At 41.5% G+C, this 12,768-nt stretch overlaps 3 protein-coding genes across 13 annotated transcripts in view; 1 reads left to right on the top strand and 2 right to left on the bottom strand.

The window, feature by feature from the left end:
* The window catches only part of corn (microtubule-binding protein cornetto), a 37,704-nt gene extending 26,525 nt beyond the window's left edge, over positions 1-11,179 (top strand). For 3 of the 10 annotated variants that reach the window (XM_076624121.1, XM_033333084.2, XM_033333081.2), the window contains exons 2-12: positions 1,736-2,104; positions 2,908-4,267; positions 4,352-4,467; positions 4,562-4,702; positions 4,789-4,886; positions 4,978-5,161; positions 5,241-5,463; positions 5,584-5,834; positions 5,925-6,133; positions 6,209-6,362; positions 6,483-11,179. In XM_076624121.1, coding sequence (XP_076480236.1) covers positions 1,751-2,104; positions 2,908-4,267; positions 4,352-4,467; positions 4,562-4,702; positions 4,789-4,886; positions 4,978-5,161; positions 5,241-5,463; positions 5,584-5,834; positions 5,925-6,133; positions 6,209-6,362; positions 6,483-6,593 — 3,201 coding nt within the window. In that variant the 5' untranslated portion in view covers positions 1,736-1,750 and the 3' untranslated portion in view covers positions 6,594-11,179. Of the gene's footprint in view, positions 1-1,735; positions 2,105-2,907; positions 4,268-4,351; positions 4,468-4,561; positions 4,703-4,788; positions 4,887-4,977; positions 5,162-5,240; positions 5,464-5,583; positions 5,835-5,924; positions 6,134-6,198 lie in introns of all 10 variants that reach the window. The other 7 variants (XR_013060022.1, XR_013060021.1, XR_013060024.1 and 4 more) reach the window with 7 other exon arrangements.
* On the bottom strand, positions 8,206-10,653 carry LOC117156252 (uncharacterized). Of its 2 annotated transcripts, none has more exons than XR_013060026.1 (3): positions 8,976-9,340; positions 8,391-8,691; positions 8,206-8,310 (listed from the first exon to the last, which is right to left on the bottom strand). XR_013060026.1 is itself a non-coding variant. In XM_033333118.2 (3 exons), exons 2-3 carry the CDS (start codon positions 9,338-9,340, stop codon positions 8,631-8,633), a joined length of 426 nt encoding a protein of 141 aa, XP_033189009.1. In that variant the 5' UTR covers positions 9,341-9,352; positions 10,581-10,653; the 3' UTR covers positions 8,206-8,630. The 2 variants fall into 2 exon arrangements, 1 of the variants encoding a protein (XP_033189009.1); XM_033333118.2 differs by adding an exon at positions 10,581-10,653 and having other exon boundaries at positions 8,206-8,691; positions 8,976-9,352.
* On the bottom strand, positions 10,862-12,722 carry LOC117156247 (uncharacterized). The gene is made up of 3 exons (XM_033333112.2): positions 12,436-12,722; positions 12,210-12,363; positions 10,862-11,984 (listed from the first exon to the last, which is right to left on the bottom strand). Exons 2-3 carry the CDS (start codon positions 12,244-12,246, stop codon positions 11,170-11,172), a joined length of 852 nt encoding a protein of 283 aa, XP_033189003.2. The 5' UTR covers positions 12,247-12,363; positions 12,436-12,722; the 3' UTR covers positions 10,862-11,169.
* Between the last annotated feature and the right edge of the window lie 46 nt (positions 12,723-12,768).

The following is a 12,768-nucleotide window of genomic DNA, read 5'->3' as shown; positions in this document are numbered from 1 at the left end:
TGGAGGCGAACGTGCTGATGTTTTTACCGCTACGGTCACGTTGAACCGATGTTTCTCCTTTTTTCCTTTTTTCGTGGACTTTGTTTTCGACTTTCAATGCCTTTTGAAACCTGTTCGTCTCGAGTATCGTAACGCACAGATTGAATATCGCAATAATACGTCATTTATACGTAGTTAAATCAATGTATGTAAAACTTTTAGTCGCGATGGTAGGTCACGAGCAATAGAAACATACCGATCAAGATCACCGAAGTAACTGGTTTTGTATTAAAATAGAGTAGGCAACATTTCTGAATAAATACGTCGAATACGAGAAATACGAATAATACGTCGTATTTCTTTGACTATGTTTTTCTTTCTTATTACCGCCTCTTTCGTTTCCTAGCTGGTAATAACTTAATTGAGGCGACTAATGTGTTTTTAAAATTGATCGTCTAAATTGCGGTTTTTTTTTTTTTTTTTTTTGAGACACGTAATTTAACACACGTAACGGTTATTTTTACCGTATGCTTCGAGGACTTTGGTCGATTTGTCTTTGCAGCGAGTTTTATACGTTTGACCAAAAGGTATATGTCACAGATTCCCCGGCTGGTAATGAAAAACAAATTGCCAGCGCGATTACGCGATCTTACTCGCAATTTCTCGCTGATATTTCGCGATACTTCAAACACGTGTATTTACACGCGTGGCCGACGAATCAACGAAGATCTCGTACTAGCGACGCGACACCTTCATCCCCGTAATGAGTAAGATTCATTCGTTTAGTTCGCAGGTGAAAGTTCTCATGTGAAACTCGAAAAAGTAAAACAACGATACGACGAAACGATAAAAGAAGAAATAGACGAAATTTAGAAGAAAGCTAAGAAATAAGTAAAATACTTTGAAGAAAAATTTACCAAAATATCCACAATCGCCCTATAGATTTCACACTGGAATTCGTTTAACCCCTTGTATAATCGGATGAACGGGGAATTTCCTTCGGGCGATTGGACGGAATATTCAATTTTCATCTGGATCTCAAAAATCGTTGGCCCTCGTCCATGTGTGTTTCATTTTCGTGAATTCTGGAAGGACTGCCGGATATGGTCCGAAGTAATCGAATATCGAGACGATTGCCAGTGCATGGTCAAGATCCGGATTTTAATTGCTTTATCGATCTGGCAAGTCTGTCCAGTCTGTGCTGGACGTTGCTTTGTTCGTTCAACCGTGAACGGTCCCTTTCGATTATTCGTTTCTCTGGTTCGAGAATTCGTCTGTGTCTGAGTTAGTCGGTCAGTCTCTCATATAGCGTGACTACGCTAACTTCTCTGTGCTGTCCTTCTTTGGTATTTTAACTTCTCTCGACCCAGATTATTATCTTTTTTTTCTTTTTCGTGGAAAGAAGAGGAAATCGAGCCCGAATACGTTCGGACAGGAATCGATGCAGCCTACGCATCCTCGATGCGACGTTTACGTTCGATTTTCTCGGCAACGAGGTCTGCGAGGATAAAATTGTATTTTTCTCCGCCACGCTGTGCGATACTTGGTAGAGTTCTGCTATACCGTATGCGTATTACGTATGTAACGAGTAAAAAATTATATAAAAAGCGGTCGTAATGGCTAAAGCCTGAAGCAAACTTTTACTTAGGTTTCTTCCGTTCCTCGAATTCTCTTCGTGTAGAAGTATCCATTAAGTTCGCACGATTATCCGGCATATATTCAACGTGGCTTATTGTTTGACTATTTTGAATTACAGAATGGCAACCGCGAAATGAGCGTGTCACCGACGAACGAGCAACCGAGCCTCGAGATGGAGAAGACGCCGCTCGAGGACAACAGTCTGAAAGTTTCGCCGGTGCTGAATGTGGCGAGACAAGACTCTGGAGTCCCGGAGGACCTCGCCTCGCCATTGGTCGAAGCTGATAAGCCTTTGCACGAGGATGACATGGACTCGACGATAAACAGTGACTGCAACATCACCGTGATCCACGTGACCGAATCTTCCGAGGCAACTAAGTCAGATTCGACTCTGAACAACGAGAGGAAGGATTATACGGGCGAAGGGAAGGACAGCAAAGACGGAAGCGACAGTGGAGTGGAGGGATGCGCCACCGAGGTGCCAAGGGTGAGGATCGATCGAACTGGACCGTAGAAAAATGCGAGTCCCGGGTCGTTTCGTTACATTCGATCATTTAGTGGTATTTTCGAATTTTCGTTTGTTCGTGCGTTGATAGATGGAAAGTCTGTTAAGGGATGAAACGATTTGGAACAATTTCTGACTACGTTATATAGAAATTCGACGTTAGAGAATATACGAGAATTTTTCTAGATCGCTTAAAATTTTAGAGAGGAACGTAAGACCTTGCAAACAACTCTTTAGATTTTTGTATATGAAGGGTAGTACGAGGTCATTCTCAATTATTCCACTGACCTATTAAGACCTATTTAAGGTCTTAAACACGCTTCGTATGAAATTCTCCGCGAAAACATCGAAGGAAGGAAAAATTCGTGCGCTTCTAACGTACGAAGGATGTTGGATCGGGAGAGCTTTCGAGATTACAGTTTACTATACACGGTGACCCATTTCGGTCTGTAAATAAATTCGCCTGGGAAAGTACTGCGAATAGCTCGAAGCAGTCCTAGTAGGTCATTGATATTTCACACGAGAAGGAACTGTTGGTTCAGGTGCCAAGAACGCTTTAACCTCAAAAAATTCTTGTTCAAACCGACCTTTTTTACGCATGCTTGAAAAATATTTCACCGATTCCTCTTATATAATTTCCATAGAAAATCTCTCAATAAGCGAAACGGTTAACAACTTTACTACAATAGAATGACACGACTAAGATCTGAGTCACAGACCCGAGACTTTTCTCGCTAAGCTATTGTCGTCAAAATCGTATCTACATTCACCGATGCCGGTTTCAGGTACGAAGTCGAAACAGCATAGATTATGCGAGCAGCTGCGGCGGCCTCGACGAGGCGTCCTGCGATTCCAGTCTAGTCAGCTGTTGCTCCGTCTACGAGGACCCATGCGCAACTTTACCCGACGACGTGAGGTTGACCAACGGCGGGGAAGGTACCAGCGAAGGTGGCAGCGAAAGTTCCTCCATAGCAGGCAGCGTTTCCGCCAGGGCAAATCGAACGAACGCCAAGAGGACCATAGCCGTGTCCAACACTAGTAAAAAGAAAACCACCACGACCGAGACTCAAAAGAACGCTAGGGTAAAGCCAACGCCATTAAGCACCAATTATTCGGCGACTCCAGCACGTTCCAAGCCGCGTACCGCGACTCCGAGGGGCATCCTGTGCAAAACACAGCCAACGACGAGGGACAGGGCGCGATCCCGGGAGAAATCTGCTGCCAGAGAGAATAGTAACGATAATACGACAAATAACAGTCGAGTGACGACGACATTCCGTTCAGGATTAAATTCAATGCCGCCACGAACGAGGACGAGGCCGATTCCCGATTCACTGCCATCCGTACTCACTACGGAAATCAACAAGGACCTGGCGCAGCGTGGCCGAGGTGGTCAGAGCGGTAGCTGCAGATCTAGAGGTGGGTCCAGCACACGTGGTGCACGCACGCCGAGTTCAACGCCGTCCGAAGAGTTTCGAAAACCTCTGTCCACCCCTAGGGTACCTTACACAGGTCGTGCCGAAGCTACGAAAGCTTCTAGACCGGATAAGATGACCACGAGTATGGATAACAAGGCGCTGGATACGTACGCCACGTTACCTAGAAGGAACAGGAATAAAATAAGTATCGCTAAAGTCAGTGAAAAGACGGACAGGACTATCAGAAGTAGATCTGGAAGTAGAGACGCGAGCCTGAGTAGACAACAGATGGAAAAGAAGACCACAGCCAAAGATTCTTCGGGGCACAAGAGTCTGCCGCCATATCCTAGGCATAAGACCGTGGAGAAGACGCGTATTTACCACGAGATCAGCGTGCAAACTGGTCTGACCGGTCACGATATTGAGAACGCTTTGTCCGGGGTGCCGAGCGCTGTCACTGGCCCGGAAGTGGTGGAGAGACTGCACGAACAATGTCAAACGGAGGGCACGTGGGAGGACATGCACGCGATGCAGACCGACTTGAAAAGGTTAAACGAAGAAACGTCGCAGCAAAAAGAGGAGAACGAGAAGCTAAAGTCTGAGATCGTGGAAGTGAAGCGTCTTCTCGAAGAAGAGCAAGCGGATCACGCGTTTGCGCGACAAGAGTTGGATAGAAACGCGCAACGGGTACTGGCGATGCTTGGCACGCCGCAATCAGAACATGCAGGTAGTTATTAAGATACTTAGGTCGAAGTACTGTATCTCTCTCTGCTCGCACTTACTAGATTGAGCAATTATGGCTTGGTTTTAGAAGGCAGCGATAGCTTCCTAGAGCTGGAGTGTCATTTGCAATCTTCTGGTCAAGTAGTTGCTAATCAACAGTTGGAGATAGCAGATTTGCAGTCTCTGTGCCGTATGTTAAGTAGGGTAGGTTATATTATTCTTCTAGCGTTGCTATTGTATCGTGGCTCGACTATTTATTTGTACTTGTTCCTTCGTTATATTTGATTCGTTCATGAAGGATTTGGAGAAAAGCTTGGCTGCCCAGAAGGCATTGTTACAACAGCAACAGGAGCTGGAAGCTGAGTCGGCAGAGATGCAAGATTTCCTCCAAGAAGAGAAAGCTACTTTGGCGGACGCTTTAAAAGAGGCGGAAACAGAGGTGGTATATTCTTGATACATAGATACAAAGAGAAGCAGGAAGCGACCGACGAACACGTTAGTATAATTTTTCTTTTTAATTCGTAGCTTGCGAAAAAGGAGGAACTGTTAACGAAACGCGAGTTGGAATTAGAGAGGCAAACGGAGGAATGCAAACATTTAGTGCGAATCAGCGAACAACGAAGGTAAGTATTTACACAGGTCAAATATATCTTGAAAAGTTTCCCTAGACACGAGTCTCTTTACTAAACATAGTGTTTCGGCATACGTTTCTAGACAAGAAAATTTATCTATGAGCATGAAATTAAATGCAGTCGAACGACGAAGCAGGGAACTCTTACTTACACAAGGCGCCGCCGTTTCCGGAGCTGCGGTTGCGCTTTCCGGTCTTGGAACTAGGCTAGAGGGATTAGTAGACCAGCTGATAACATCCTATAGTATCTCAGTGAAGGACCTTGAAGTAATATTCCACCATCTTCCTTTGTTACTCGTTTCTTTTCTCTTTACCATTTAACGGCATCTAACAATTTCATTTGTAGGATGTGATATATCACAATGAAGCATACAGTAGAAGCAATAGTAGCATTGAATCGAGTCCTGTTAGCTCTAAACATAGCCTGAAAGAGTGTACACCTAGTCCAAAAAGCGGTTCCTTCGTTTCCGCGGTAATTGGAGCAATCCGAAACGCGGCGACGCATCCTTTTGCAACGAAAAACACCGATAAAAAATCTACCTTAGAATCAGCCAAACAAATGTACAAAGGTATAATATTGTAATTTAAATTTAATCGTTTGAGAATGGTTACCAACAGCGAGGAATCTATTAATCGATGATCAAAGACATCGTGCAACGATAACAGCCTTGTCCTATGTAATTATTTAGAATTGAGCATGGAATCATCGTCCGACTTGCTCGATTTCGAAACCGAGCCATGCCTGATGATGGAAAGCGTGTTAGAGGATGTTCCCCTGCCCGATACATACTCGCATAACATGGTATCGAGTAGCGACTCGCTTCGCAGAGCTCTGAGTTTTCCGGAAACTGTGGACGAGAGTAATCTGAAAAAGACGCGCACCAACGAGGAGTGTTCGAGTCTTACGAATCTCACGCAAGCTATTTTACATCGTCGTAAGGTATAAATAGAATAATATGGAGATACAGTTGTGAAATGACAAAGACCGTAACGACGGATTATCAATTGATATTTGTATAATTGTTCACAGGTTGAAAACGAGGAAGACGATGATTGTGACTCTATCAGCGAGTCAGACACCGGCACCAATGAAGGCCCATTGGCTTCGGATTATTGTCCCGCTGTTGGTCTTGTTGATCAAGTAATCGATGTAGATAACCTCGTCACGAAATTATTAAAAGTATTACGAATAATACAGCTCGATAACGACACGTGCATTCAAGAGCTGAAAGAAGAGAAGTAATTTCATATTTCTTTGCTGTACACCAAGCCACGCGTATAGAGAACACTGCATAAATACATAGTGATTTGCAGATCCGAGTTAGAAACGAAATTGGAGGTAACTGTAACGGAATTAGAGGAATTGCGTAAAATCGTGGACAGCCTGCATCAATCGGACGAAATTCTCAGCAACACCTCTGACAGAAGACGTAGCGTGATGGAGAACTGTCGTCTACTGATCAAAGAGGTAATAGCTGGTGACGTTACCGATACATATCTATAAAATGTTTCTGGTGCCGTTTTAAGAATTTGTTAATCAACGATTGACTTTTTAAAAAAGATGTCAAATGGAATAATTCCTCTATAGGCGGGTAAGGAGGAATTAAAATTTGACGAGCCCGCAGTTGCTAATAATAGTGGAGGAGCTACGAACTGCGAAGATCTCAACGCGAACGCAGCGGCTCAACCATCTTCCTAAACACGTCTCCTCTTACTCTTGTTTTCCTTTTTCCCCCCTTCTTTCCTTTTTGTTGTCGTCCTTTATTTCTTACGCCGTGTATCATTACTGATTCCATTGTTTGCATAATTGTCCGTTGTCGATGCCAAAACGGGAGCTGCGTAGGAAAATCACCCTAATGCGTATCGTTTGGGGGAATGAGAATCGAGCTAAACTGGCGCTCGACGATGTGTACATGCAAACTTTTCTCGGTGAATCACGTCGAGACGATTAGCTAATATGGTAGTCCATAAAACATAGACATTTTGCGTGTGTCGAAGTCGTGTACAGCTTTCTCCGTGCCGTCATGTTATGGAAGGTATTCGTGCGTATTGCTTTAGTATATTTTATCGTTGAGAGACGTATAATCCGTGTATATAATAACAGTAAATCTGTCCTCATAATTTCAAAATTGATATAGTCGATAATTCATGATCCGATATCGTAGTCATACAACCTCTGGCTTTCTTTCAGTCGGAGATTATAATTTAAATATATCCTTTTCAATCATTGCCGTTTTTGCGTATAACATGGTCGAAACAATAGTTAGTTATCTCGCGTTAGGATTACTCGCGATTAATCGCTTTAAAAGAAAAGAACAAAAAAATTATGAAGCATAGACAAATTTGTTAAGGATACTTAATTGCGATAACAAGTGAATTTCCTTCTCGTGCCCACCGAATTACATTTTATCCTGCTATTAATGACGAACCATTTTCTCAAGAGTATTAATTCCTATATACATACTTAGAGAGGAAAGCAGATAGGTTGTAATGTACCTTAAAGCTCCGTTCATCGAAGTTTACGACTCGTTTGAATCTTGGAAACAAAAGTAAGGAACGAATGTGTAATCTTCAAAAGTAAAATGACAACAGGGTACATTAGGTTTACGATGCACTACATAGTGATGATTGGCGCAATTAATATATTGTCAGATATGAATCATTCGAATGGAACGACACACGATGTTGTTCTTAATATTATTATTTGATTCGTCATTTGTCGATATTTAAATATCCTTGCCGTTCCAAACGTGATTACAAACATGGCCGGGAATATCTTTTGTTCGAACATTCTCATAAAAAAGAAACGAAGAACGGAAACACGGAAAGATATAAATATTTGTCGCAAATTATTCCCGAGCACCGAAATGATGAAAAAAAAAACAAAGAAAATACACACGTTACATACAGAACTGCTTTCTATTTTAATGGTGAGATATATTTGAAGAACATATTCTTGTACACGCTTCCATAAGTCACAATTATTCATCGTGTAAGTTTCGAAAGCATTGTATATACATATATGTAAGTGAACATCGTGTAACTTACGACTTTATTCTAATTGCGTTTCAAACGATCGGTCCTTTTTTTATATAGGTTTCCCTTCGTTCTTTTCCTTTAATAGTAGAAATTACTTATTGCAAAGATCGTGTGAAAGTGATTTTTTTCTCTCCTCTATCTTCTTTTTACTTTTTTTTTTTTTTTTAATGAAATAAACGATTCCACCCAGATGATATATATTCTGAAAATCATAGTCCTAAGCATTTTTTATACAAAGTATTGTGATGATATACCAAAAAAGAACTCATAAATAATGTATTTTAATTTTTAATCAAATAAATTTCGTTTCGATAAGAATCGTGTATCGTATGTTTCCTTGAGTATACAATTGTTCGTGGAGGGCTCGAGTATTGGTTCTATGCAAAGAATAATATTCAAAAAGTTACAAATAACCCATCTAAACCTCGCGTCGTTCACAGGCTCGTGCGATATTTACCTTCTTGATATTTTCTCTTCGTGTTTTTTCTATAAAATGTCTGCCCAGTTCGTTACAAGCAAGATTAAAAATAAATATAGTCTTAAGATAAAATGAATAATCAGTTAATGTCGATGTAAAGGGCAGAGAGTGACAGTAGGAATGAGACAAAGGGTCGATTGTCAAAAAATATTGATGATAGGATAATTACATTTTACGCGAATGTCTTGCAGCGTTTCGTGTAAAAGACAGAGTTCTTCTTCATTCTTGGCGAAAACGACGTAACAACGGAACTAGCAAATTCGCCAAACGCAAACCAGCCCTAAAAAATAAAGGTACTATATCAGTTTGATAAATTAAAAAAAAAAAAGTGCATTAAAATAAAGGAGATAATATACAAATATGTACAATAGCATTTTACATATCTATCAAAAGTAGTATCATTGTACAAGAATGACACTGCATCTTTTCAAAAATGAATAAGAAAATAAACATCGATTATACGTAACTGTTTAAAAAGAAAATTGTTGTTTACAAAGTCAAATTCAAGGCAAGATATTATAGTATCACGTCGGTACCGAGTGAAACTTAAAAGTTGAAAAATACCTGTGAGTCGATTTGGGCGCCGGTGACGGTTTAGAATCGACTTCCGGTTTACTGGATTGCGGCTTTGAAGAATCAATTATCGGTAAGTTAGGTTTATTATCGCCAGCAACACCGGCTAGGAGGAGCGTCTCGACGGGTGCGACGACGAATACCACGCCGTCCACGTGGATACGGTAATTCTCAGATCCGTTTTGTCGTTGATCGTAATAATCGACCGTAGAATTGTAGGAAGGCGGTGTCGTCGGGCTCGATGACTCCACGATCGATGTTTCATTCGCAATCGGTAAACACTGAGCAACTCTGTTAGAGCCTAATGCGGCGAGTAGCAGCACCGTTTTGAAGATCCGCATGTTGATCGATAGCATCGATGTCTGTTTCTAATAATTGACGTAAATAAATATCAGAGGTTATATACGTATGCGTGTGTCCTAAACCAGATCGTTGACGAAACCGCTTCTACGACGACGCTCTCGAGTTTCGTCGATTCGTCGAGCAATCACGAGAAACGAAATTACTGATGTTTTGGAATTCTCGCCTAGACAAGGTAAGTGTGACACGCGGCGAACGATCGATCGAGGAACGATCGAAAATACGAAAAGGACTTATAAGTTGATTTTTGATGAGAAAAAACGATGCCCGTGGCGTGGTAGCGTGAGCAATGAACGTCTTGACGATGCGGAGGATGAGCGAGGTGTGACGACGTCTCCTGCCGACCGGCGATCCCGGTCCCCACCTGGCATGGAAACAGATCGTCAGGCAAGTTCAAGAACCTGGGGGCCACTGTGCACGTTCTGTTGCATACATAGCCAGGTAGAACGTAATCTTGGTTGGAATTGATTTTTCTGCTCGGACGACGTTGATATCTCATTCTACTTTACTTTAGAATTATCTATATTATGTGTCAGTTGTCTGTCCTAAGGGCGATTTGAACAATAAATTTCAATCAACACCAGATTTCTCTTACACGATAACGTACTAACTATGAAATGATATTCGTGAATTTGCAAGTTACATGTCGTAGCTCGTAGAATTACAGAGAAACAGTTTCTACAATTTTTTGAGCTATATTCGTTAATCGATTAGTACTACGTTCCTATTGTTAGAATATACATACAAGCATGCTTATATTACGAAGGCATCGATAGAAAGGCGAAGATTAAATACACGGTAAAAGAGGTAATAAATATCGGCATTTATACTTTTACAGGATGTAATTAGTTGTTTATTGTCGTAATGAAATATGTCATTTCGTTCAACCTCTTTAAGACCCGTTACGTTTCTTGTTTCTTTTTAGGTCTTAATTAATCTACGTAATTCTATTCAAGAACAAAGTTCGGTTGGTAAGAAGAAAAACGAAACCACTGGTAGCCGGTTTGCTCCCGAACGTATACACACTCTTTCGTGCGTGAAATATACCGAACGTGCGTGTTTCTGTCGGTGCGCACGCGAGCACCTACCCACATACACAAACGCGCGCGTGCATACACGCACATATACGGGACCGATTTGTAAAGGGCAACGGCCTCGTATGGCCCCACCGAGTTCATTTCCCCGTTTCTCTGTCTCAGCCGCCGCTTATTACCGTAACCTTGCCCTTGCTCTTACATTTCCGCCATGCTCGAACTTCGAGGATTGTCTTCCTGGTTCGCCTTGAATGGCGCCTACCGACGAAAGCTTATAGAAGATCGGAATCACTTGAACGCGACTCAAATTCGAACGTTCCAACTTGAGACTACAGATAAGAGTCAATAGTTTATCTATTGAGATAAGCAGAGATAAATTTTCATCGTCCGAGGACACTCTGTAAGGAAGAACATTCACAAAATTTTAGGTAAGACTTGACACATATTTTGCAGGATCTTATTTTAGGGACAAAAATAGTAGACTTTTGTTCGTGTGTGCGTGTATATTTATCTCTCTGTAAACATGATACAATCCTACGATACATTGTAGATGTAAATAGTACAAACGTAGAAAAAGATAGAATAGCTTTCGGTGTATATATAGTTCGGTTACGAGATCAAAGTTTGCGCTTAAATCTTTCATATAATTTCTTTTACATATTTTCCTGCCTTTTATACTTTTTTACTACCTTTTTTTAACTTTTAACTATAGTATACAAATATCACAATCGTCATATAAATAGATACTCTTAAATGGAACTTATGTAGTCTCTTACTAAACAGAATGAATTTTAATTAAAATTGTTGTCGTTCTGACAGACACCTAATTTATCCCTGTATCTTCCAGGTCCGCAATTCTCGATACCGCCTCCCAACAACACTAGCTCCTGCTCCGCCAACTTGTTGCCCAATTCGTTCCTTTCCTCAGATATCGAAGGTATGTCTTCCTCCTCCTTCTTCGACAATTGTTTCTTCAACGATATACCCGGCCTCGCTGCTTTCAACACCTCCTCTTCTTTAACCGGTAGATCATCCGAATGGTCGAGGTTCTTCACTTGCGAACTTCTAACGTTAGTAGACCTTTTATTTCCTTTTATCGAACTATCAACGAGTCCACGATGTTCTTCCGTATTCCACAGGCTTCTAGTCCTCTTTACCGTCTTTTTACCATCGATAGACACCTCTTGCAAACCAGGCTCAGAATTTTTAGAATCCATCGACGATGTTTCTAATTCAGTTTTCTCTGTGTTTTTAGCGTCAGACGCCTTGTCGGTATGTTTACTTTGAGCTGTGCTATCTCCCTCTTTCTCTATATGAACGATCTCGACGTGGTAAGGCTCCCTCCCGCCATCTGCATCTTCTGTCTCATAAACCATCGTTTCAGATGGCTTCTCCGCGGTCTGTTGCTTGCTGCGTTGCGAGATTAGCTCGTTTAACTCCAGCGCCTGAGTAGCCAGGTTCTTGAATAGACCACTGCTACCGGAAGTAGCGACGACCACCAAAAAGTTTTCAAACTTCGCGTCCACATTGAAGTCACCGTCTTGTCGCTGGTCATACGTGGCTGGAGCCGCGTTTGTTCGCGGAATTAACGATTTCGATAGAATGCCTGCAAAATTACACGAAGATGATAGAGGATAAAAAAGAATTGCTCCAGTTTCATATGTAAACATCAGAAAAAGTCATTAATTTACAAGTAACTTAGAAAGCTTATCCGAAGGAGTGGAAAAGCAACATGTAATTATATCAAAATATATGAAAATTAAATGTTAAGAAAGGATCTATCTTACGAAGAAATCTGTAGAGTATGATGTAGTTGTATACGTCATTCTACCTGGTAACAGGACGAGGCACGCAACGTGCAGTAGCATCTTGGTGAAACCCTTTTGGAAGCGTCCGCTCGAATCAGCCGAGCTGAACGAAGTCCGATCCTCGACTGTGCGAGAGATTCGTCCGCTTCCTTGGCAGCTTTGGATCGCCGGCGTCTTCTATATAGATCGAGGGAATATCACTGCTGGGAGAGGGTAAGAAACGTCTTGTATGCCTGGCAATCGACTTACATTAGATGATTATGAAGCGACTACCATCCGCCAAGACCGCTCATGATAGTACTGCTTCTCGCACGGTGTGTAGCTTCTTTCACACGACTTTATCCCCCTCTACGGATTAAAAGAAGGAAATCGAGCAGTTCTCGCAAGAAGTTATTGTACTGACTGTATCGTGCGTGTTTCTCAGGCACGTCATTTTAGAATTCATTTAATAGCACGTTCCTTCAAGAAGGATCGATCCATTAGATATCTCTTCGTACATCTTTGGATAATTTTAAAGAAACTACACTCGAAATGTTAATGCAGTGTACAAAAGGTAAAAATATGATTCTCAAGCTTCAAAAG

Source organism: Bombus vancouverensis, chromosome 14, assembly GCF_051014615.1.
Source record: "Bombus vancouverensis nearcticus chromosome 14, iyBomVanc1_principal, whole genome shotgun sequence".
NCBI classification, from domain to species: Eukaryota; Metazoa; Arthropoda; class Insecta; order Hymenoptera; family Apidae; genus Bombus; species Bombus vancouverensis.
This window is presented reverse-complemented; position numbering and strand designations above follow the sequence as displayed.

Coding starts and splice junctions, on each gene's coding strand:
- LOC117156252 (XM_033333118.2), bottom strand. CDS start 9,340: ATGCTATCGATCAACATGCGGATCTTCAAAACGGTGCTGCTACTCGCC. Junction 8,692..8,975: donor GCGCCCAAATCGACTCACAG/GTATTTTTCAAC, acceptor TTTATTTTTTAG/GGCTGGTTTGCGTTTGGCGA.
- LOC117156247 (XM_033333112.2), bottom strand. CDS start 12,246: ATGCTACTGCACGTTGCGTGCCTCGTCCTGTTACCAG. Junction 11,985..12,209: donor GTGCCTCGTCCTGTTACCAG/GTAGAATGACGT, acceptor GTAATTTTGCAG/GCATTCTATCGAAATCGTTA.